Source organism: Pogona vitticeps, chromosome 2 (genome assembly GCF_051106095.1).
Source record: "Pogona vitticeps strain Pit_001003342236 chromosome 2, PviZW2.1, whole genome shotgun sequence".
Lineage (NCBI taxonomy): Eukaryota > Metazoa > Chordata > Lepidosauria > Squamata > Agamidae > Pogona > Pogona vitticeps.
The window spans coordinates 8658888-8682057 of record NC_135784.1 but is presented as its reverse complement, the minus strand read 5'-3'; the positions used below and the strand labels follow the sequence as shown (position 1 = coordinate 8682057).

General features: G+C 44.3%; 3 protein-coding genes across 7 annotated transcripts in view; 2 read left to right on the top strand and 1 right to left on the bottom strand.

Moving 5' to 3' along the window:
* Positions 1-220: 220 nt before the first annotated feature.
* LOC110070593 (uncharacterized) lies at positions 221-7327 on the top strand. 3 transcript variants are annotated; one of them, XM_078387793.1, is made up of 6 exons: positions 221-268; positions 2107-2189; positions 2447-2573; positions 5043-5188; positions 5568-5697; positions 5910-7327. In XM_078387793.1, exons 2-6 carry the CDS (start codon positions 2160-2162, stop codon positions 6995-6997), a joined length of 1521 nt encoding a protein of 506 aa, XP_078243919.1. In that variant the 5' UTR covers positions 221-268; positions 2107-2159; the 3' UTR covers positions 6998-7327. The 3 variants fall into 3 exon arrangements, with proteins under 3 accessions (XP_078243919.1, XP_078243918.1, XP_078243920.1); XM_078387792.1 differs by having other exon boundaries at positions 5553-5697; XM_078387794.1 differs by lacking the exons at positions 221-268; positions 2107-2189; positions 2447-2573 and adding an exon at positions 2901-3223 and having other exon boundaries at positions 5553-5697.
* The window catches only part of LOC144587365 (uncharacterized), a 50730-nt gene continuing 29667 nt past the window's right edge, over positions 2108-23170 (top strand). Inside the window, 1 exon segment of the mRNA XM_078387752.1 lies at positions 2108-2189. The gene's annotated coding sequence lies outside the window, so the exon portion shown is untranslated.
* On the bottom strand, positions 12092-22079 carry LOC110070595 (uncharacterized). 3 transcript variants are annotated; one of them, XM_078387861.1, is made up of 7 exons: positions 21959-22079; positions 17836-17936; positions 17577-17648; positions 16473-16599; positions 15684-15835; positions 15383-15512; positions 12092-14432 (listed from the first exon to the last, which is right to left on the bottom strand). In XM_078387861.1, the coding sequence occupies exons 3-7, from the start codon at positions 17589-17591 to the stop codon at positions 13549-13551; spliced, it is 1308 nt and encodes a 435-aa protein (XP_078243987.1). In that variant the 5' UTR covers positions 17592-17648; positions 17836-17936; positions 21959-22079; the 3' UTR covers positions 12092-13548. The 3 variants fall into 3 exon arrangements, with proteins under 3 accessions (XP_078243987.1, XP_078243986.1, XP_078243985.1); XM_078387860.1 differs by lacking the exon at positions 21959-22079 and adding an exon at positions 21883-21952; XM_078387859.1 differs by lacking the exons at positions 17836-17936; positions 21959-22079 and having other exon boundaries at positions 17577-17710.

The window sequence follows — 23170 nt, the reverse complement described above, 5'->3', positions numbered from 1 at the left end:
CACTGAAGTGGAGAAACACATTCAAAGGGTTAAAAATTGGAGGACCCCATGCGCCCTTGGCTAAGATCAACCCCCCACCCCCAAGAGGCCCGGTTGACCTCTGTACTCAGTACTGGCGATGCTGAACATTCCTCCATCAATGTGTCCCAATTTTTTTCTTGTATTCAGGTGTCTTCAGAATTGGTCACCTCAGAGTTTGTTCACCCAAGACCATAGCACATCCTCCTGCAGGAAGCAGAGGAAAAAGGAGGAGGAACTGTTTTCTCAGGTAAGGAAGTACTGGATCCACATCTGTGTAGCTCAAAATATGAATCCTGGAGTCATAGAATAGTGAAGTTGGAAAGGGTCTATAAGGCCATCAAGTCCAACCCCCGGCTCGATACAGGAATGCCCGTCAAAGGAGATCTGCCAGGTGATTGTCTTAAGTTTCTCTTGAATGCCTCGCACGTTGGAGCACTCAATGCCTCTTGAGGTAACCGGTTCCACTGTCATACTTCTCTAACATTTAAGAAGTTTTTTCTGATCTTCAACTGAAACTTGAGCACATCGTTACGTGCCCAGCACTCTGGAAGGATCAAGAACAGATCCTGCCTTTCCTCTGTATGAGAGCCTTTCAAGTCTTTAAAAAGTGGCAACTGGACTTATTGGGTTGAAACATTTAGTTACTCTCAGACTGTAGAAGTTATTTGGATGAGTAGCAAAATGTTTCAACCTAATAAGAAAGAAATACAGTTGCCATGACTCAACGTCCAGATAACCTCACCTGGATGACTGAGAATCTCCACAGATATTTGAATATACAGTGGTGCCCCGCATAGCGACGATAATCCATTCCGGAAAAATCGTCGCTATGCAGATTCATCGTTATATGAAAATAAAAAGCCCATAGGAATGCATTAAAACCCCTTTTTATGCGTTCCTATGGGCAAAAAACTCACAGTTATGCGAAAATCCTTCATACGGCCGCCATTTTTGCTGCCCGGTAAGCAAGGCATGGGCGCTAAAACACAGCGGGCGGCCATTTTTTTACCCGGTGGCCATTTTGGAACCACCGATCAGCTGTTGGGAAAAGATTGCTATGTGATAATTGGTAAGCGAAACAGCTTACTGATCATCGCAAAGCGATTTTTTACCATTCAAAACATCGTAATGTGATCACAAAAAATTATCGCTATGCGGATTCGTTGTTAAACGAAGCACTCGTTAAGCGAGGCACCACTGTACATTGTCCTATATCCTTTCTGTCTTTTCTCAAGGCTGAACATGTCCAGTTCTTTCAGCCTTTCTTCATAAGGCTTGATTTCCAGCCCCCCGATCATCCTGGTCGCTGTCCTCTGAACTTGTTCCCATTTGTTATCATCCTTCTTGAAGTGGAGTGTCCAGAACTGGACAGAATACTCAAGGTGAGGCCTAACTAGTGCTGAATAGAGGGGGACCAGGACCTCATGGGATTTGGAAACTATACTTCTGTTAATGCAGCCTCAAATAATATTTGCTTTTTTTGTAGCCACATCACACTGCTGGCTCATATTTAGCTTGTGATCTACGACAACTCCAAGAACCTTCTCGCTCGTAGTTTTGCTGAGCCAGGTATTCCCCCATATTGTAACTGTGCAATTGGTTTCTTTTTCCGAGGTGCAGGACTTTGCACTTATCCCTGTTGAATTTCATTCTGTTTTTTCAGCCCAATACTCAAACCTATCAAGATCTATTCGTGAAGGCTTTCACGGCTGGGATCTAATGGTTGTTGTGGGTTTTTCGGGCTCTTTGGCTGTGTCCTGAAGGTTGCTCTTCCTAACGTTTCACCAGTCTCTGTGGCCGGCATCTTCAGAGGACAGCACTCTGTGCTCTGGCATCTTCAGAGGACAGCACAGAGTGCTGTCCTCTGAAGATGCCAGCCACAGAGACTGGCGAAACATTAGGAAGAACAACTTTCAGGACACGGCCAAAGAGCCCGAAAAAACCACAACAACCTATCAAGATCATTTTGAATTTTGCTAGTCTTCCAGAAAGAGACTCCCTTTTAAAAAAATTTTAAAAGCAAGTAAGAGAGAAAGTATACATAGAGAACATTTTTCTAACCACCCCCCCTTGTTCTTTTTGCAGACCCTGGAAATAACCTGGGAACACATCATCCTATATCTCTTCTGCATGGAGGAATGGAGATGAGGTCCATGAAGCCAGAGCAGGTAAGGGAGAATGAAATGGGGAGTGGAGGGGCCTTGGCACTTCTCCTCATGCATTTCCCTGGGCCCCCAAAGGATCTGCCCCTTTCCATTTGCTTCTGTCTAGCCTACTTCCTAGGGATTATGAAACTGAGAAAGGAAGGGTTCAATCCTTTACTGATATACTTAGTCAATGTCCTTCTTTTCTGGACCATACCGTAGAAAATGTAGGACACTGGTGATACCTGTGAGAATCAAGAGTTCCTTTTTCCCCCTTGCAGGTTGCAGAAGCTTTGGAGGAGCTGTCTGTGTCTTTCTCGTCGGAAGAGTGGGCTCTGCTGGATCCCAGCCAAAGGGCTCTGCACAAGGAAGTCATGGAGGAGACTCTGACCTATCTGGTGTCTCTCGGTGAGCTTTCTTTGATTGTCCCCTATTTGAAAATGAACCCATTCATCATTATCAAACAGTGATGTTATCATCAAGTATAACACGCAAAACACACCAGCTAGAAAATATAACAAAATGTATTGTGGCACCCATAAGATGAACAAAATTGTTTCACTGTCTGCTTTGGTGCATTGTTATGTTGTTGTTGTTGTGTCCGACTCTTCATGACCCCATAGACCAGAGCACGCCAGGCCCTCCTGCCTTCCACTGCCTCCTGGAATTGTGTCAAATTCATGTTGGTTGCTTTGTTGACAACATCCAATCATCTCGTCTTCTGTCGTCCCCTGCTCCTCTTGCCTTCACACTTTCCCAACATCAGGGTCTTTTCCAGGGAGTCTTCTCTTATGAGATGGCCAAAGTATTGGAGTCTGGGCTTCAGGATCTGTCCTTCCAGTGAGCACTCCAAAATGTCCTGTCTTCAGTCCTGCTGAACTGTTGCAAACTCCACCCTGTTTCTTCCCTTCCGGAGTCAATCCATTTCATATTTGGTCTTTCTCTTTTCCTGCTGTCTTCAAGTTTTCCCAACATTATTGTTTTTTCCAGGGAATCCTGTCTTCTCAGGGTGTGCCCAAAGTGGGACAGCTTCCATTTCAACATTTTTGCTTCTAGAGGTAATTCAGACTTGTTTTAATCTAGGACCCACTTGTCTGTTTTTCTGGAAGTCCAGGGCATCCCCAAAGCTCTCCTCCAACACTATATTTGAAACAAATTACGTTTCTTCCCCTGCCAGCTTTCTTTACTGTCCAGATTTCACATAACTGCATGATGATCAGAAATACATAGGTGTCAGTGATCTTGGCCTTGGTCTCCAGCAGCACATCCTTACACTTGATGACTTTTTCTTATTCCTTCATTGCTGCCTTTCCAGGAGTCAGTTTTCTGATTTACCGACAGATTCCCTTGGGATTGATTGAAACAAGATACACAAAATCTTTCACCTCTTTCAAGTTCTTCTTTGTCAGCCTGAAAGTTGTGTTGTTCTTTGGGAGTCGCGGAAATTGTGATTGTTGTCTTCTTAATGGTCAACTACAGCCCTCCTTTGGTACTTTCTTCTTTTACTATGCCTGAAAGTCGTTTCAAGTCATTGCTGCGTTCTGCCGGTAATAAATTATTGATGTTTCTTTCATCAGTTTTCTCTCCTCCTTCATCCAAATTTAGTCTGGCTTTCCATATGATTATGTTCTGGATACAGATTGCCCCACTTCACTAGTATACCACCCCATTAGTGTAAAACACTATTCTGGGTGGTTGGCATCATCACATCATCAACATGACAGCATATAAAGCATCTTCTTCTGAAATTTTTTGGTGCACTTCAGTAGCCAACCGATGTTTCTGATATGATCTCCAGTGCCTCTTCTTTTTCGGAATCCAGTTTGAACCTCCGACAGTTGTCACTCCAGAGACGGCAAAAATCTTTTTTGCACCCTTTGATCATCACTTTGCTTGCATGGGATATTGAAGCATTGATCCTATAGTGACTGAACTCCTTGGCATCCCCTTTCTTGGGGATTAGAAGGTAAATTGAGCATTGCCAGTCTTTGGGCGTTGTTCTGCTTTCCATATTTGTTTGCGTATTCTTGTTAGGATTTTCACATTCTCTGTGGCATGAAGCAGTTCTGCTGGTATTCCGTCAACTGAAGTGGGTTTTTTCCTTCTTCTTAGTGCTTTTGGCATTTTATTTTTTAGAACTGCAGGTACTTCATCCTAAGATTCTTCTTCTGTGATTACCATATGTTTGAAATGCATTCTAACCATGAAAGATGCTAAAGAAAACCTTGATATATTCATTGTTGTTTTTTACTGCCCTGTTCCTTCCCATTGATGACAACACGGTGGATTAGCATTATCCTAAAGAAAATTCTGTCTTTAAGCTCAGATGCACAAACATCTGTTATTTGCTCTCAGTGGCTCAAGCTGTGGATCCCGGGCTTGATCGTCCTCCAACAGTTCTTAGCTATCCTCCCACCCAAGAAAGTGAGAGGGGGTGCAGGGAATGGAGACCTGAAATCACTTCCCAGCTGGTGTCCCTGACAAAAGGTTTCCTCTGGAGCGAAGCATAGAAGAGGTTGGAAGAGGTGCTTGTGCGGCTGCTAATAAACAAGTGTTTTGTTCTGCTCATTAAAAAGGGCTGGGAACGCTCTGAATATCTTCTCGCAATTCCTGGGGCAAAAAGCATGTCCTCTACTCATCACGTCGAGTGCCTTTTCTGCATCTTGGGCTTTGTTATCTACTTTGGAGATTGAGGAGAAAGTTGATAGGTCTCTCTTGTCCTCAACTGAATTCTTTCCTCATTCACTTTGAGCCCATCTCACCCCCACCTATATAGAATTTAAAGTTTTGGTTAGTCCAAAAAGATCTTTCTCTTGGGCCAGTATATAACATCTCTGAAAAATTTAATATTTTTGCACTCTCTTGACCTTCCTTCAGGTATTGGAATGATGTTGGAAAGTTACCCTTGTTCAACTCTTTTTGGAGAAGTGGGAACAGCTTCTGCAGAACCGGATCTGGCTGGAACAAGCTGCTGGAGCAGTGTCGGATGCTTTCCTCCCTCGAAAATGTCTCGGAGCTCGAAGGTATCTCTCCTTTCTTGTTTCCTTTTGTCGAAGTTGCCCGTTAAGGACGTTGAGAGTCTGTTGCATGAATTGCTCCATTTTCTTCTGTATAGCAAAGTATAGATCGCTCGTTGTGTGCTAGATCTTTGGCTGTGATGTCAGAGGATGGGAATTTGATTCCCCTCTCTGCCTTCGGGGTGAAGAGCTAGCGTAGGTTGACTTGGGCAAGTACTAGGGCACCACCGGAAGACGGGAATTGTAAACCACTTTTCTCTATTATATTTGTAGAACACTCTAAAACGAGTCACCATCAGTCAGAGCTGACTTGAGGGCATATATTTATAGTAAAGAATAACAGTAGATTTTCTGCTTGAATCTTTAATAGTTCCCCTTCTCTCAGGATGTCCTGGCGACCTTTGAGGATATTGCTGTCCATTTCATGGAAGAGGAATGGGCTCTACTGAATGAAGGCCAGAGGGCTCTGCACCGAAAAGTCATGGAGGAAAATGTAGCCAATCTGATCTCTCTGGGTGAGCTTGGTCTTTCCGCCCTCTTGGGTCCATAAAACCAATCTTACAAATAGGATCAGGAGGGAAATTATGTGCATAAGAATTTTCTCCCCTTCCTGTCTCCTACACAGTGTTGCTCCCATCATTGAGACTAATTTTCTACTTAGGTTCCATATCAACCAGATAGAATAAATAGAATAGAATAAATAAATAGATTCCTTTTCTCATTTCAGCCATGAGTACGAGAGAGAAGATGAGCGAGGAAGAAGAAGGTGCTGTGTTCCTTGGCGCCGTCATGGCTAAAAAGCAGAAAGAACCCTTAAAATGCAGCAAGACCGTCCCGCATAGAAGACGCCTTGCTTCCCATCACCAATTCCATACATCAAAGGAGATGCTGAAAAGTTTGGAAGAGGGAAGGAGCTTTGGTCAGAGTGGTCCACTCATCTCCCATCTGAGCATCCGCACAGTGGAGAAACCGTTTAAATGCTTGGAATGTGGAAAGGGCTTCACACAGAGTGGAAATCTTGCCTCCCACATGAGAATCCACAGAGGGGAGAAGCCATTTCTCTGCTTGGAATGTGGGAAGAGCTTCAGACAGAGCTCACACCTGGCTTCCCATATGAGAATCCACACGGAAGAGAAACCCTATCAATGCATGGAATGTGAGAAAAGCTTCAGTCACCGCAATACACTTAGTTCACATCTTAGAACTCACACTGGGGAGAAACCTTTTAAGTGCATGGAATGCGGAAGGAGTTTCAGCCAAAGCAGCATTCTTTCTATTCATCAGAGGACACATACCGGGGAGAAACCCTATCAATGTGTGCAATGTGGGGAGAGCTTCAGTCAGAACCATCACCTTAGTTTACATCTAAGAACTCACACAGGAGAGAAACCATACAAATGCACGGAATGTGGGAAGAGCTTCAGTCGGATCCATCACCTTAGTTTACACCAAAGGACACATACAGGGGAGAAGCCATACAAATGCCTAGAATGTGGGAAGAGCTTCAGTCACAGCAGTACCCTCAGTAGACATCAAAGAACTCACACAGGGGAGAAACCTTTTAAATGCCCGGAATGTGGGAAGAACTTCAGTCGGAGCTGTAGCCTTAGTTCACATGAAAGAACGCACACGGGGGAGAAGCCTTTTAAATGCCTGAAATGTGAGAAGAGGTTCAGTAGAACCTGTAACCTTCGGTCACATCAAAGAACCCACGCAGGAGAGAAAGTGTTTGGATCAGAAAATCTGTCAAGGGATCCCATGAGTTCACAGACCTTGCTTCTCTTCAAAGAAGCTACACAGCAGGAAACCATTTAGGTCCGGAAATCTGAAAAGGTCTCAATTCTGATCACCCATTAAATATTCCATGGAGTTTGAGTGAAAACTCTCTTAATTTCTCTGGGTGTGGAAAGATCTGTAGGCAGAAATGACATTTTATGTTGTAACCTTTTACATTCTATGGGGCTATTTGGATGAATTTCACATTTTTGCATTTACGTAACAAACCACATGAGTAATTAGAGCAATGACGAAATGCTAGAATTTTGCCCTTTAGATTTCAAAGTCTAACATAAATGCAAGGTATCCTTCCTCAACTGTGTTGGGTATTCAAAACCCCCAAATAAAATATCGTTTCAATTGTTTGCAGTTTATGAATCCACTATGTAAGTCTACTCTTCCAAGACAAACATCTGGGAATTATACCGAAACCAAGTTGGCAACAGGAGCCTTTCTGATTCAAAAATCGGTTACTTACAGCCCTGCTCTTTCTTAGTCCAATCCTTTCAAGCTTGAACCCTTATATCATAGGAGTTACAACGTCACATTTGCAAAATCCATAGGGATACGAATACATTTTTCCCCATAGTCTGAGCATTTTTTCCTACCTCCAGGAGAAAATAATGAACTCTGTAGAGGTAGTAGGGAAAAAAACGTAAAGAGAAATTTAGAAGTAGCTTGTTGGAAGCTAAGGCAAAGCATATGATAGCCATTTGCTTAGTCATATGAAGAGTGTTGAACAGGAAATGTTACATGTCCTTACCTTTTATTGTATTCCTGCATCGAGCAGGGGGTTGGACTTGATGGCCTTGTAAGCCCCTTCCAACTTCACTTTTCTATGATTCTACATTTCATTGTCTTGACACTTCACACACCATATGCTTTTTCTTCTGATTGTAACTACAGATTATAATTGAGTAAACTTCTAAGGATACATTTCGAGTGATCATTTTACTATGAAATAGGGTGGTTGGTCTGTCACAATCCTGGTAGGATGTATAAATAGCTCTTTGAGAGTCCTATTCTTAGTCATATACCTCTTAAGAAAATTTTAAAAGATGTTTTACTAACACGGGACGTGCTTTTGTCTCTGTTCCTCTCCGGTGGGGCTGCGTCTTACTTACCTTGCAAAAACTGGGAGGGATCAGGATCTCACTGGAAATGCTCTTTGAGGTGGTCCATTAGCCACATGTTTGCAAAATCATCTTTCTCCAGAGAGAAGAAAGAGGGGACTAGAAAGGTGGGTCACAAAAGAACAGGGAGGGAAGCGGGGAGAATAAGAAGGAATACAAATGGGCAGGGAAGCTTTGCAACCTGGATCAGATCAGAATTCATGGTATAGTGGGGCCGTGGGGGGGGTGGGCAATAGTGGGTAAAGCTTTGCAATGGGAGAACAAGTCTGGATTCCTCAAGAAAAGGATGACAATTTTGGATGAAGGAGGAGAAATTACAAGTATTTTTCAAAAGCTCTCATTTTGGTGACGCCTCCCCCTCCAATTAAACTCCTTCCTGCCTCTCTCCTGCAGAAGACAATAAAACTGAATGGGAAGCAAAGGAACCAGATAAGGAATGGGTGGGGGAGGAGGGAGTCACCTTTTTCTCCACCACTGGTTTCCCATGGGCCCGTGAACAGAACTGGTGACGAGATTTTTGAGCTGCCATCCAGGTTTTCCTCCTTCTTCTTTGGCCAGTCTGGATTTTTAATGGTTTTGGTTATCTTCATTTACATCTTTGTGGGGTTGGGGGAGGGGGGAATTGGGCAGCTGTAATTTGATGGTTATTAGGTGCCAAGGGTCGTGCCCAGGCACTAGATGGGCAGGATATAGAGGTAACAAATAAATAAATAAAAATAAAGAAACACTCTTCAAGCTTCCGTTTAGTCCCTATTTCAAAAGAAAGCTTCCTCCCATACTTCAACCCTTTGCTAAGAGATCAGAATAGCACGGGGCGGTGTGTGTGTGTGTCCCCTATTGATCTAGAATTTGCCATGTTTTTTGCTGGCCTCTGTGTCCCCTAAATACATCCTTTCAGAGGTCTTAGTCCATGGAAGTCCCATGAAAAAGGGTGAGCATAGACTGCAATGGGGGTGGGGGTGGGGGAAGAGATTAAGAGACCAAAAGAGGAAGAGGATGATGAGATGATGATGGAAAGAAAGAAGGGGAGAGATGGGGACAGAAGCAGAAACGGAAATGGCAGGACCAATGTTAAGGGATGTTGCAAAGCAAGGCTTCATGAATCACAAAAATAATTAAAATATAATTTAATGATCCATTAGGTGAGTGACGTGTCCCCTTTCTTTCCTGTGAGGGTTTCTCCTCACCTAAACGTAAAATGCCTTTTGGTTTGCTCTTGGGGTGAGACACCTGTGACACATGCTCGGGTCTCAACATGCTTGGGTGGGGATGATCATGCACTCCACAGAAATAGCGAGACCAGCCTGGGGGGCACCCACCCCAGGAGCCTCAGGAGCACCAAGAGCTGGGAGGGGGAGGAGCTAAGCCTCAGTCCCTCAGGCCAGGCCCCACCCCCTTCAGCAACAGCCGCTCTCCTGCTCCCGCCATTTGGTAGCCAGAGCTGCTATGGGGGAGGGGAATACCATTGGCTGCTTGGCGGGAAAAGGAGGGGCATTCTGTGAGGGTTGTTTTGACTCTCTCTCTCTCCCCCCCCTCTCTCTCTCACCCACCCACCCTCCTGGTATTATTGCCTTTTTTTACCCTCCTTATTTCCACACAGACACTGCGGGGAGCCCAGCTCTGCCCTCAAGAACCCTCTCGTGCCCTCAAACAACCCACCCTTAAAGGGCCTTGTCCCACCATAGTCTGGCCGAAGGGGAGGTCCCTTGACTCCCCCTTTCTCCCTCATTTTTCTTCCCACTTGATGCTTTGGGGTGTGGGGGGGCTGAATAAAAGGGGGCTTTGAAAGGGTGACTCCCACTTCTGCCTCTCCCCAGGAAGCATCTTGACAGAATGAGTGGTCGCTCATCTATCTATTTATCTATCTATCTATCTATCTATCTATCTATCTATCTATCTATCTATCTATCTATCTATCTATCTATCTATCTATCTATCTATCTATCTATCTATCTGTCTGTCTGTCTGTCTGTCTGTCTGTCTGTCTGTCTGTCTGTCTGTCTAAACACAATTAAGCATTGTGTATTCCCTGCCACCAAGTCTGAACCAACTTTGTTGTTGCTTAGTCGTTATGAGCCCATGGTCCAGAGCACACTAGGCCCTCCTGTCTTCCACTGCCTCCTGGAGTTTGGTCAAATTCATGTTGGTTGCTTTGATGACACTGTCCAACCATCTTGTCAGAATATAGAAATTTTGTAGGCCTGAACCTGAATAAATGTATCATTAACGAGCTGCCATTGTGCACAGATGTGAGTATGCTGAGTCACTCTGAAGATGATGCAATGTCTGGATATGAGAAGACACCAGGTGCAGAAGATGAAGTCATGTGTCTTCTGATTGGACTAGAGATGCCATGTATATAAGTGAACAGTGTCTGTGTATCATTCCTCTTCCTTCTCCACCATTTGCTGCTACCCACTATGACCGTTTGTGTAAAGAGCTCCTGCCATGCTCATGTGATACCTGCCTGTAAATAATTGTAGTAGTAGGCATCCTTCAGTCTCGAAAGACTATGGTAGCGTGCTCTGTATGGAGGACTTGGAACAGCGTCTAGTGTGGCTGAGGAGGCCAATTCGAGAGTGACAATCCCTTCCACACTGGAGACAAATCCAATCTGTCCCCTGTCCAGCTCCCTGGTTTTGCTTCCTTTGTGACTTCCTCTTTGCCTCAGCCTGCTGGACAAGGGTCTCTTCAAATTGGGAGAGGCCGTGATGTACTGCCTGCCTCCAGGCTGAACGATAGATGTCAGAGTTTCCCATCTGTTGAGGTCTATTCCTAAGGCCTTCAGATCCCGCTTGCAGATATCCTTGTATCGCAGCTGTGGTCTCCCTCTGGGGCGATTTCCCTGCACTAATTCTCCATATAGGAGATCCTTTGGAATCCGACCATCAGCCATTCTCACAACGTGCCCAAGCCAGCATAGACGTCGCTGTTTCAGTAATGTATGCATGCTGAAAATTCCAGCTCATTCAAATAATTGTACATACTGTAAATACAACCGTCTTGCAACAGAAGAAGAACTTGTGTCTTCAATAACTCTGCGCATTTTTTCTGTCGCCAAATCCGTGACACATCTCATTGCCTTCTCCTCTTGCCTTCACACTTTCCCAACATTAGGGGCTTTTCCAGGGAGTCCTCTCTTCTCATGAGATGGCCAAAGTATTAGAGCCTCAGCTTCAGGATGAACCAACTTAGAGCAACCCTAATAGGGCTTTCAAGGGAAATGAGATGTTTAAGGAATGATTTTACCAGTTCCACAACCACAGTGATTTTCCATGGCTGAGCGGGGATACGAACCCTGTTCCACAGAGTCCTAGTCCTTCGCTCTAGCCACTACTCAACAATGGGAATTAAAGTCAAGATAAAAAATAGCTTTGAAAATATATTTTTTAAGAACTAAAAATATATAAATTTCATAAATCGCGCCTTTCTTAGACCTTCCCTTACTACTTAAAAGCCTGCCTGAGGAGGAAGATCTTTGCCTGATGATGGAAGGACAAGAGGGAAGGGGGCCAAACTGGCCCCTCAGGGCAGTGCATCCCAAAGCCTGGGAGCCACCACTGAAAAGGCCCTCAAGCTTGAGAAGGTGCTGCAATGGAGATAAGGGGCTCCCCAGAAGATCCTAAAAGCTGAGAAGGCTCTCATGATTTGAAACTGCAGGCAAGGGACTGCCATCACAAGCAATTACACAAAAATTAGTAAACAGAAAACAGCTTCACACATAGAAACTTGGAACAGGGGACTCCTGGCTCTTGACCATAACAGGTAGCTAATTTATAGTTCTTCTGATACCTCGTTTTCATTACTTTTTAAAAGGTTGCTTCTTCTCATCACAATCTGTTTTCAAGTGTTCGTCTCTTACAGACACCCTTTTTTAAAAAAGGCAGTTTTGCTATTTTGTAAAATTTGAGAAACATATGTGGTGAAAAAGGAACAGGGTAAGAAGAGACAAGAGAAGGAAATCTTTAAAAGGAGCAGAAACTAAGAGAAGACGATAATATAAAATCACAGCATTTAATGATTATTCTTAAATAGACAACTATAAATTGGTATGTAATCCAAACTGCTTTGGGACACGTCAGCCACTGTACATTTTTCCACTATGTCCGTAACATTCAAAAAAACCATCTGTTTCTAGACTTTTCCTTTCAGTTCTCCTTCATACTACTTCTGTGAAAACTGTAATTTCTTCCAAGATGGATTAAATGCTCATAATTTTTTTAAAAAAATGAGAAGCAAGGCCTAAATGGTTTGTCCCACTTCCTTGATTCAAAGGGAAGTCTGTGAACTGACAGAATCTCTTTCCAAATTTCTTTACCTAAATTATCTTTCTCTGTGTGTATTTTAATATGGAACTGTCATGAATTTGATTATGAAAATAGAATAGTGTTGTATTTCATAGGATTTAGTTCAGAGCTGCAACGAAAAAACTAGAAATCTGCTTATGCCCAGGTGCTAATTAGAGAGAAAATGTACAAGGTCAGTTCTTCTCCAGCTAAAGAAAAAAAAGAGTTAAGAAGAGCAAGTTGACCCTTATCTTATCTCAGCTCCGATGGACAAGGACATAACTGCTTAATTTAAGGAAGATGGGCGAAGGAGGAGGAGAAGGACGGAGAAGAGAGATGGGGGAAGAGTTTGCTTTCACGACAGCCAGAGACGACACATGGAGAGAGATGCGTCTGGCAGAACTTTAATCAGAAGACTGCGTAAGAATGCTTATTTAAGATATAGCTAGACTGTTTTATTGTTTTCACTTTATAGAGGAAATGACTGGTGGCTAAGGCTGGGGGTTATTTTGGAAATACAAAAAACGTTAAACTAAGCTTGTTGAAATGATATCTTTTGTAATAAAATATAAAAAGACAAATTGTCTGTAAGCTGTCTCCTTGTTTAGACCAAGCTACTGTAGTAAATTGGATATTTTTGAACTAAGATTGTTTTGATCTGGCCACATTACCACATTACCAAATGAGGGTCCTAAAGTAATAAAAAAGGAAGAGCAGACCTTCCAGATTGTTTATTTAAAATCGAGACAGACTTGGGTGAAGGAGTGTGAAGTCGCCTAGAGCAAAATTATAGGACCCGATTTTTGCTGGCATTAGGGACTAATCATTCTGAATCCCTCTCTGTCTCGTGTAAAGGCAGTTCTAAGGAACGCTTAGATTTATTTATTTATTTATTTATTTATTTGTTTGTTTGTTTGTTTATTTATTTGTTTGATTTATACCCTGCCCATCTGGCCTAAAAAGCCACTCTAGGCACCTTGATGGAAATCAAGGTTTCTGTTCTTTCCAAACATTTATGGGGTTATCTCCCCGTGTGGATTCTCAAATGGATAACAGGTGTGTGCCTTCATCACTGAAGTTCTTTCCACAGTCCGAGCTTTACAAAGATTTTTCCCGCAGTGTGGATTTTCTTATACAGAAAAGTTCGAAGCTCTTTCCACATTTCAAACGGTTAAATGGTTTCTCCCACATGGATTCTTGCATGGGAAGCCAGACTTGTGCTCCGACTGAAGCTCTTCCCGCATTCCAAGCATTTGAAAGGTTTCTCGCGTGTATGGATTCTCAAGTGGGCAGCAAGGTTTCCACTCTGACTGAAGCTCTTCCCACATTCCAAACATTTGAAAGGTTGCTCTCCCGTGTGGATTCTCGTATGGGTAGCCAGGGTATTGCTCTGCCTGAAACTCTTCCCACAATCCAAACACTTAAATGGTTTCTCCCCGGTGTGAATTCTCATATGGGAAGCGAGGTTTCCGCTCTGCCTGAAGTCCTTCCCACATTCTAGGCATTTAAATGGCTTCTCCCCCGTATGGATTCTCATATGGGAATCAAGGGTTTTGCTAAGACAGAAGCTCTTTCCACATTCCAGACACTTAAATGGTTCCTCCCCTGTGTGCATTCGGGCATGACAAGAAAGACTTCTCATGTCACTGAAGCTCTTTCCACAGTCCAAACATTTAAACGGTTTCTCTCTTGTGTGGATTTTTTTGTGACAAGAAAGACTTTGTATGTCACTGAAGCTCTTTCCACACTCCAGACATTTAAAAGTATGGATCTTCATGTGAGAAGCAAGGTTTCCGAACTGATTGAAACCTTTTCCACATAACAAGCATTTAAACTTTATCTCCCTGGTGTGAATTCTCTGATGGGAAGAAAGATCTTCACTGTGACTGAAAGTCTGTCCACATACCGAACATTTCAACAGGTGTGCTGTGTGGAACTGCTGGCTTCTACGACTCTTTCCGCCTTTTAAGTGTTGTTTCTGCTTTTCATCATTGACAGCTCCCAAGAACACCGTATCGTCTTCTGCCTCGTTCCTCTTCTCTCTCATATGAGTAGCTGGAATGGGAAAGATAATCAAATTAAAACCTAGGTAATTAAGAGTAATTCAGGAGACGTGGTGGCAGTGCAGGTTAAGCTGCAGAAGCCCCTGCGCTGCAAGGTCGGAGGACCTGCAGTCATAAGATCAAATTCACATGACGGAGTGAGCTCCCGTCGCTTGTCCCAGCTTCTGGCAACCTAGCCATTCGAAAGGATGTAAAAATGCAAATCAATAAATAGGTAACACCTTGGTGGGAAGGTAATGCTGTTCTGTATCTAAACAGTTTCCACGTGACCATGGAAACTGTCTTCAGAAAAATGGTGGCTCTATGGCTTGGAGACAGGGATGAGCACCAACCCATAGAGTCAGACATGACTGGATTAAATGTCAAGGGGAACCTTTACCTTTCCCTAATTCAGAGGTTCAATTAAGGGAATAAACCTCAACAAATGTAAACTTTATGCAGAAGACCGGAGGGGGAGAAAACTGTTGTGCACATGGCATTCATTTTTTAAATATACAGTGGTGCCTCGCTTAGTGATCGCTCCGTTGAGCGACGAAATCGCTTAGCGATGGACTTTTTGATCCCTAAGGGGAAATTTCGCTTTGCGATGATGGCGGGGAAGCGATCATCGCAAAGCCCCCATTTTCGGTCAGCTGATCGGCAGTTTCCAAATGGCCACCGGGAAAACAAAATGGCCCCCCGCTGTTTTTCCTCACTTAAGAGGCAGCAAAAATGGCGGCACTATGGAGGATTTTCACTTTAAGGTGAGTTTTTAAGCCCATAGGAACGCATTAATCACATTGTAATGCATTTCTATGGGCTTTTTAATATCACTTAGCGATGAAATCGCTTAGCAACATTTTTTCCGGAATGGACTGACGTCGCTAAGCGAGGCACCACTGTATATATATCATCTGTAAAATTGGTTTTATGGACCAAACGGGGCGGAAAGACAAAGCTTACCCAGAGGGATCAGAGTTGCTATATTTTCCTCCATAACTTCTTGGTGCAGAGCTCTTTGGTCTTCATCCAGTAAAACCCACTCCTCCTCCGTGAAATGGATAGCAATATCCTCAAAATGCATCAGGACGTCCTGAGAAAAGAGGAAACGTTTTAGCTCCAAGCAGAAAAATACTACTGTTCTTCTTTAGTATGAAGTGATCCATGGTTCTGATTCTTAGATTCCAAATTCAACCTTTCACCATCAGTATTTTCAACAACCTTTTATGGGCAGAATTGGGCAAAAGGAGACAGGACAGGATACCTTCAAGCTCTGGAATGTTTCTGAGGGAGGAAAACATGGGACGCCTCTCTGCCGACTTGCTCCCACCAGATCACGACATGGCCTTGAAGTGGCTTCCATTCTGCCAAAAAGAAGAAGGGAGGAAAAGTTCGTTCCCGGCGTCATTCCAATACCTGTAAGGAAGATCAAAAGGATGCAAAGATATTTCATTTTCCATAGAATGCGGATCTCGGCTTTGAACCACCAAGACCTTTGATCTCTACAAAGATGAGTCGAGATGAGACCAGACAGGATTCATTGGGAGGGCGAATGAGAGATTCTGTTGAGCCTCCTAGTTACCCACCAACCCCTTTGATCGCTGTGCTGTCACGCCTTTGCTGTTTGGTGCCACAAGCTAGGGGCCAGTCCCAAAAGGCCCTGCAGCGAAAGCACCAAACCATGGGCGCTGAAGAGAAAACTGGAAGATAGCAGGGAAAGAGGAAAACCCAGTAGAAGATGGAATGACTCCTGGAAGGAAGCCACAGGCTTGAGTTTACAAGAGCTGAGGAGAGCTGTTGACACGACGTTTTAGAGAATGCTCATTCAACAGGGTGTCATAATTCCAAGGCAACCTAACTGTACACAACAACCACAACAACCAGCAAAGCAGACCGTGAAACATACGGGCTCATCCTCTGGGAGCTTCAACATTTTGGTTTTTTTTTTATTTTGCATCTGGTGTGCTTGGAGTTTTAACACTTGATAACACTTTCAGTTTTACTTTGATAAGTGACTTCATGTAAAAGGAAGGGACAAACAAAGAAAGCTCACCCAGAGATACCACATGGGTCAAAGTCTCCTCCGTGACTTCCGTGTGCAGAGCCCTTTGGCCGGGATCCAGCAGAGCCCACTCCTCCTCTGAGAAACCCACAGACAGCTCCTCCAGAGCTTCTGCAATCTGAAAGGAAAAATAAGAAACTCTTTATTTTCACAGGTATCAGCAGTGCTCTATATTCAAAAAGTACAATCCAGAAACAAAAGGGTATTGACCCAGTAGCTCAGTACAGGATATAACCCTTCCCTTGTCTTAGCCTCAGCCTTCCGAGGGAGTAGCTTTGTTGTTGTTTAGTCGTTAAGTCCTGTCTGACTCTTCGTGACGCCATGGACCAGAGCACGCCAGGCCTTCCTGTCTTCCACTGCCTCCTGGAGTTGGGTCAAATTCACATTGGTAGCTTCGATGACACTGTCCAACCATCTCGTCCTCTGTCGTCCCCTTCTCCTCTTAACCTCACACTTTCCCAACATAAGGGTCTTTTCCAGGGAGTCTTCTCTTCTCATGAGATGGCCAAAGTATTGGAACCTCAGCTTCAGGATCTGTCTTTCCAGTGAGCATTCCGGGTTGATTTCCTTCAAAATGGATAGGTTTGTTCTCCTTGCAGTCCAGGGGACTCTCAAGTGTCTCCTCCAGCACCCCAATTCAAAAGCATCAATTCTTCGGCGGTCAACCTTCCTTATGGTCTAGCTCTCACTTCCGTACATCACTACAGGAAAAACCATAGCTTTGACTATGCGGACTTTTGTCGGCAAGTTGATGTCTCTGCTTTTTAAGATGTTGTCGAGGTTTGTCATCGCTTTCCTCCCAAGAAGCAGGTGTCTTTTAATTTTGTGGCTGCTGTCTTCATCTGCAGTGATCATGGAGCCCAAGAAAGTCACCTCTATCACTGGCTCTATAGCTTCCCCTTCTATTTGCCAGGAGATGATGGGACCAGTGGCCATGATTTTTGTTTTTTTATGTTGAGCTTCAGACCATTTTTTGTGCTTAGAGTAGCTTAGAGAGAAGCAAATGGAAGGGGGGCGATCCTTTTTGGGCCCAGGCAATTGTAAGAGGAGGAGAAACGCCACAGGCTCCTCCACTCCCCATTCCTTCCCTCTTACCTGCTCTGGCTTCATGAATCTTGTCTCCACTTCTCCACGAAGGACAGCTGAACAAGGAGGTGTTGCCAGGATCTGTGAGGAAACCAAGAGGTGGTGGTTTGAAATATGGTCCATCTCTGTGTCTCCATTCTGTCTTACTCACTACAGAAAAAAAGGAACTCTTGTCCTGTTTCAATCTACATGGGTGCAGATTTAGGACCTTTTTCAAGCCAGAGAAGGAGAGGGAGACCCAGGAGCAGAATGTTGACGGGTTTCTTACCTGGGAAAGTATGGTTTTTTCTCGACCTCTGGGTTCTTCAGGAGGAGAGAGGCCTCCGTGTTGGGTAGACAAATTCTGGAGTGGGGGATTCTGAAGATAACCTGAAGACAAGAGAGAATTTTGAGACGTGACACAAGAAAAGTGCGAGACTGGGAAACAATGGGGATCATACTCTGGTGGGACAATTTCCTTGAATGCGTAGGCGAATTCTTGCCCCCCCAACCAGATCTAGTGCTCTTCTGTTTGTCATCCTCTGTCAGGCTCAGGAGAAACCCGTTTCTGCTGGTGGTACAGTCTGGGAAACCAATTCATTCATTTGGTATACTTGTGTAGTTTACAATCAGAGAGAAAAATCCAGCCCGTGAACATAAACCATAAAAACAAAATGAACAGCAAATAACAGAATGAAAGAGGGGGGAATTTTATAATTATCATGTTTATCATTTTAATTGTTGTTTGATGTTATATTTGTTTAATGTGTAAACTGCCCAGAGTGGGCTTGGCAGCCGGATGGGCGGTATCAAAGTCAAAGTCAAGTAAGTAAGAATGAAAGAATGAACAAAAGAAAATATGAAAGATCCTGATCTAGTTAAGTCAAAGGAGCACCTCCTAAACCCTCGAGAATGGCAAGGCCAGCAATTCTAATACAGTGGTGCCCCGCATAGTGACGATAATCCGTTTCAGATAAATCGTCGCTATCCGGAAACGTCGCTATATGGGGCAAACAACCCCATAGGAACGCATTAAACAGTTTAATGCGTTCCTATGGGGGGAAAACTCACCGCTAAGTGGAAATCCCCCATCCGGCCGCCATTTTCACCGCCTCGGTAAGCGAGGAATCGGCGCGAAAATGCTGCGGGTGGCCATTTTCTTGATGCCTAGTTCGTTCAGTCTTTCCATGCCATTATTTATATTTAATTTTTTTTTACTCTTCTTATTGTACCATGAAGGGGACTTACAATGTGAAATATCCCAGGTCTCTGAGCTTTAAGAGGGCCTTCCCAGGTCCCGTCACCCTCCTGAGAGCAAAACTCTCAGGAAGCTGGCATGGGATGTCTTAGCTGGGAGAGTCCCCATTGAGACTGGTCTGGGTTGTTCTTTCCGGGATTTTCTCTTTCCTCCCGAGTTCAGTGTTCTCAGGCTGGTCCCTACCTTCGGAAGACCCTCAATTCTTGCACGTTCATGTCCTGCAACAGAACCAGAACGGCAGAAATGAACAGGGCCTCCTTCTCTTCTCCGTTGGACAGGCTGGCAAAGAAGAAAGATTCAGAGGAACCTGACCACATGCTCTCCCTGCTGTCTCTTGCAGAATCTCTGCGTCTCTGCTTCACAGTCTTTGCCTGCCTCAAAATTTTGCCTGCAGGAATTACTACTCCTTTTATGGCACAGCAGATTGACCCCTACCTAGTGGGTCAACTAAATTTTCTGCCTAACTCCCAGCTGAAGGACTTTGGGTTTTATTTTTGGTGCCTCACTAGATGATGATAATCCGTTCCACTGAAATCACTGTTTAGCGAAATCATTGTCTAGCGAAAAGCATTTCCCCATTGGAATGCACTGAAATCTGTTTAATGCCTTCCAATGAGGAAGAATTGTCGTTGTCTAGCGAAGATCAGCCATAGGAAAGCCGCTTTGCGAACCGCCTATCAGTTGTTTAAATCGCTGTCTTTCGAAGCTTAGGTCCCGAAACACCTGTTTTCCAAAAGTGGAGGGAGCTGTCAAAATTGTTGTCTAGCGAAAATCGGTTTACGAAGCAGGGACCAAACACTGTCTAACGAAATTCCCCCATAGGAATCACTGTTTTGCGAATCGCTATAGTGATCACAAAAACAATGTCTAGCGAAAAAACTGTCATGCGGGGTGTCTAGCGAGGCACCACTGTAGAAACTTGTTTCAAAGGAAGGTGATTCAGAAAGGTGTATGCATGATGCCGGCCCTTCTTTGGCTGTAGCGCTAGGGTGCGAAATCCAATCAACAGCTTCCTCAGCTGTAACTTTAAAGTCACACCATGTCCAAGAAACAATGCCTAGCAAAATCCACCTTTTGGGGCTCTACATCCTTTTCACGAACGGAAACAGCCCAATAAAGTGGGCCCTGACCTGTGAAAGCCAGCGGATTGTATGATTACTTTAGGGGTTTTATTGTTATTATAAAAGCATCACCAATTCCTGCATTCACATTGTGCAAAAACTATATAGCTATATAGGTAAGAATTGTCCATTGTCAGGGCTTTTGATGTGCTTCTTCTGCCTAGTGAGGATCTGCTTTTCTATTAGTTTCCAAGTAATCTTATTTTTGGCTTAATCTTCTCCCTGGTTAATTGCTCCAGAGGACAAGTCAATCAGGCAAGTTGCTCTCCCAACACTGCCTTAGCCAAACAGCAATTCTTTGAGTTTCAAAATAAGACAGAAAGAGGGAAATGAGAGAGATTCAGATTGCTTTGCCACCCTTTTATGTAAAGAGTTTGGTGATAAATTAATTCCAGACCACTGGCTGTGGAGGAGTTTGAAGCTATACCGTCCCCACCCCATAGGTCTCTTTCAGACTGCAGCCATTTCCATCTAAGAAGCTAAATCTGGCCCCAACAAAGGGTCATGAGACTCTGGGACTTGAATAAAAGCATATAAGCCTGGAACTATCCACAAGAACTTGATTGCACAGCCTGAAGAAGAGGAATTATCATTGAAAGCTCACTGCTGGGTTCTTGTTGTTGCTGTTTGCAATTTTTTTAATGGTCCCATAAAGGAATAATCTGTTCCCACACTTCTATTTGTTCAGGGAACCGTGCAGCCTTTTCCTGATTTTTTTTCTGCCCACAAAGAAGACCAACGAATGGAGCATCTTCCGTAAAATCAGATTTCCAAACTTGGATATTGAGAATGGCCAAAAAAGTGGAAGCAGCTTCTCCTTCGGACTTGCAACAGCCAAGATTTCTTTTCCCCGCCCCCATAAAGAAGCCCTTGAACCTGGCAGGGTCTCCTTGAGAGGAGGAGGAGGAGGAAAACTGTATGGATGGATGGATGGATGTATTCATTCACTCATTTTAAATCCCATTCCCATTAGCATCAAAGCACTATTTAGGACAGGTTACAACACATGTAATAGGAAGCAAAATAAAAAGTAACATTTAAAAAAGTGAGAATAAGTCTTAAAAAATGAATGGCATTGACTAATCATATAAACAGAGAGTGGACGGAGAAAAAGAGAGGAGGAAAGAGGAGGGGAAAGAAAAGGGAAGAAGGTGATCATCTGGGGTCGGTGTGGAAAGCCTCCCCAAAAAGCCACATCTTTAGTTGCTTCCTCAAAGTCCACCGGGAGGGAGCTAGGTGGAGCTCCCCTGGAAGCTGGTTCCATAAAGTGGGAGCCACCACGAAAAAGGCCCTGCCTCTTGCAGCGGGTTTAGGGGTCTCCCTCGGGGTGGCCACCCGGAGGAGCCTCGACGGGGAGGATCTTGTGGGTCCAGTGGACGAGAGACGCTCCAAGACACAGATTTACAGCCCACCTTGTCCTGCCTTTGAAGGGCAGAGAGAGCGAGAGAGAAAGAGGGCGACCCCCTTCCTCCCCACATCCAGGTCCTCTGGAAGGGACATTAAATAAGAACAAATCCAGGTAGATCCCTCTCCCCACCCCCCAAGTCTTCCCCTGCCTAGACAAGAGGATGATGATGGGGGAGGAGGAAGGACAGGCTTTCCTTGGCCCCTCCCCACAAGCTCAGCCCCCCCAAAACCCCTCCAGATTTTTTCTGGGAAGGAGGAAGATTTAAGTTGGAAAGGAAAGGAAGGAGCCGATGGTGGATGGAATGAAGGGAGGGAGGGAGGAAAGAAAGAAGGGAGGAACTGCCTGGGCTCTTCCAGGGACTCCCTACCCTACCCGCCACCCCCCCTCTAGAGATGCAAAATTTCTTAAAATTTCATTTTTTTTTCTTGGGCGGAGGGGAAATGTGAGTGCCCCCCCCTAAAACTGAACATTTCAGAAATTCTACATTTTTCTGCCTTGGACAGCCAGAACCCCCCTACGCCCGCCCTCCAAGCCGAGCCGAGTGCTCACCCGCCTCCCAGCACTTAAAAGTGGCGTCTGGCACTCAGGAGATTCCGACCTGAGGGGAAGGAAAGAGAGGTTGCACCTTGGAGGCCGTGGAGAAACTCTCTAGGAATTCAGCTGCTGCTCTGTCCTTCTTGGAGGGACCCTCTAGGAATGAAACGCCTCTCCTTCCGCCTCTCTCCCGACCTTCCTGTTGGTCTCTCTAGGAACGAAGACTATAGAGTGTTAGGCCATAATAATGCGGCAGGGAGTAATTGAAAAAAAGTAATTAAAAGCAATTAAAAGTGAATTAAAAGAAAGGCGTTTTCGTTTTAAAGTTAGCGCTTCCCTGGCCTTAGAAGAAGAAGAAAAATCTTTCCTCAGTAGCCGTTATAAAGGGATAAGCCTAGATAGTCCCAACCCCCAGCAAGAACGGAAAGGAGAGCGTCATTCCTAGAGAGGCCTCGAGGCAGGAGGCTTCCCTTCCTCTCTCATGCTTCACTGCCAAGGCGTGCCGTGGTTTCCCTTCCGTCTGGAGCCCCCTCTCAAGAGTTCCGGGTTAGGGAAGGTCCGAGGGTAGGGGAATAGGAGAAAGCCAAGATTTATTATTTATCAACTGCATTTAAATAAGATCTTCCCTCCTTCCACCAAAAGGCTGCTTCTTCCTCCGGAAAGCCTTTCCTTGCTTCCAGTCATGCAAAGCTAAACGTCTTCCCATGGTTGTCTGTCTATTGTGTGTTTTTCATTTCTCACAATGGCATTTTTTTTAAAAAAAATTATTGTGTACTTACTGGTTTTTGCCCTAATCTTGCCTGTTGATGGTGCCTCTTTATTCATTATTCATAGTTTTATTATGGCAGCCAGGCCCCTTCGGGCGGCGAACAACAACAAGAAAAACAGCACAATATTAAGACAATAAGAATAAAATAAGACAAACATTCAACAGATACGATAACTAGTAGGATAAATTAAAACAGATGGCTACAAAGATGGTAGAAAGGATGATGAAAGGATGGCAAGAGGATGATAAAAGGGAAGTCTTGCAATTATTATTTATTTATTTATTTATTGGACTTATATACCGCCCCATAGCGCTACAAGCACTCTCCGGGCGGTTTACAATTTTTAATTATACAGGCTACACATTGCCCCCCCAGCAAGCTGGGTACTCATTTTACCGACCTCGGAAGGATGGAAGGCTGAGTCAACCTTGAGCCGGCTACCTGGGATTTGAACCCCAGGTCGTGAGCACAGCTTTAGCTGCAGTACAGCGTTTTAACCACTGCGCCACGAGGCTCTTATGTTAACTGCCATT

What these genes read in the sequence shown, in the direction of transcription:
- LOC110070593 (XM_078387792.1), top strand. Translation starts at nt 2,160, where the DNA reads ATGGAGATGAGGTCCATGAAGCCAGAGCAG. An exon ending in GGTCCATGAAGCCAGAGCAG is followed by an intron (nt 2,190 to 2,446) that starts GTAAGGGAGAAT and finishes TCCCCCTTGCAG; the next exon opens with GTTGCAGAAGCTTTGGAGGA. An exon ending in AGCCAATCTGATCTCTCTGG is followed by an intron (nt 5,698 to 5,909) that starts GTGAGCTTGGTC and finishes TTCTCATTTCAG; the next exon opens with CCATGAGTACGAGAGAGAAG.
- LOC110070595 (XM_078387859.1), bottom strand. Translation starts at nt 17,690, where the DNA reads ATGGACCATATTTCAAACCACCACCTCTTGGTTTCCTCACAGATCCTG. An exon ending in GATTCATGAAGCCAGAGCAG is followed by an intron (nt 16,600 to 17,576) that starts GTAAGAGGGAAG and finishes TTTTCCTTTCAG; the next exon opens with ATTGCAGAAGCTCTGGAGGA. An exon ending in GACCCATGTGGTATCTCTGG is followed by an intron (nt 15,836 to 16,472) that starts GTGAGCTTTCTT and finishes TCTTCCTTACAG; the next exon opens with GTATTGGAATGACGCCGGGA.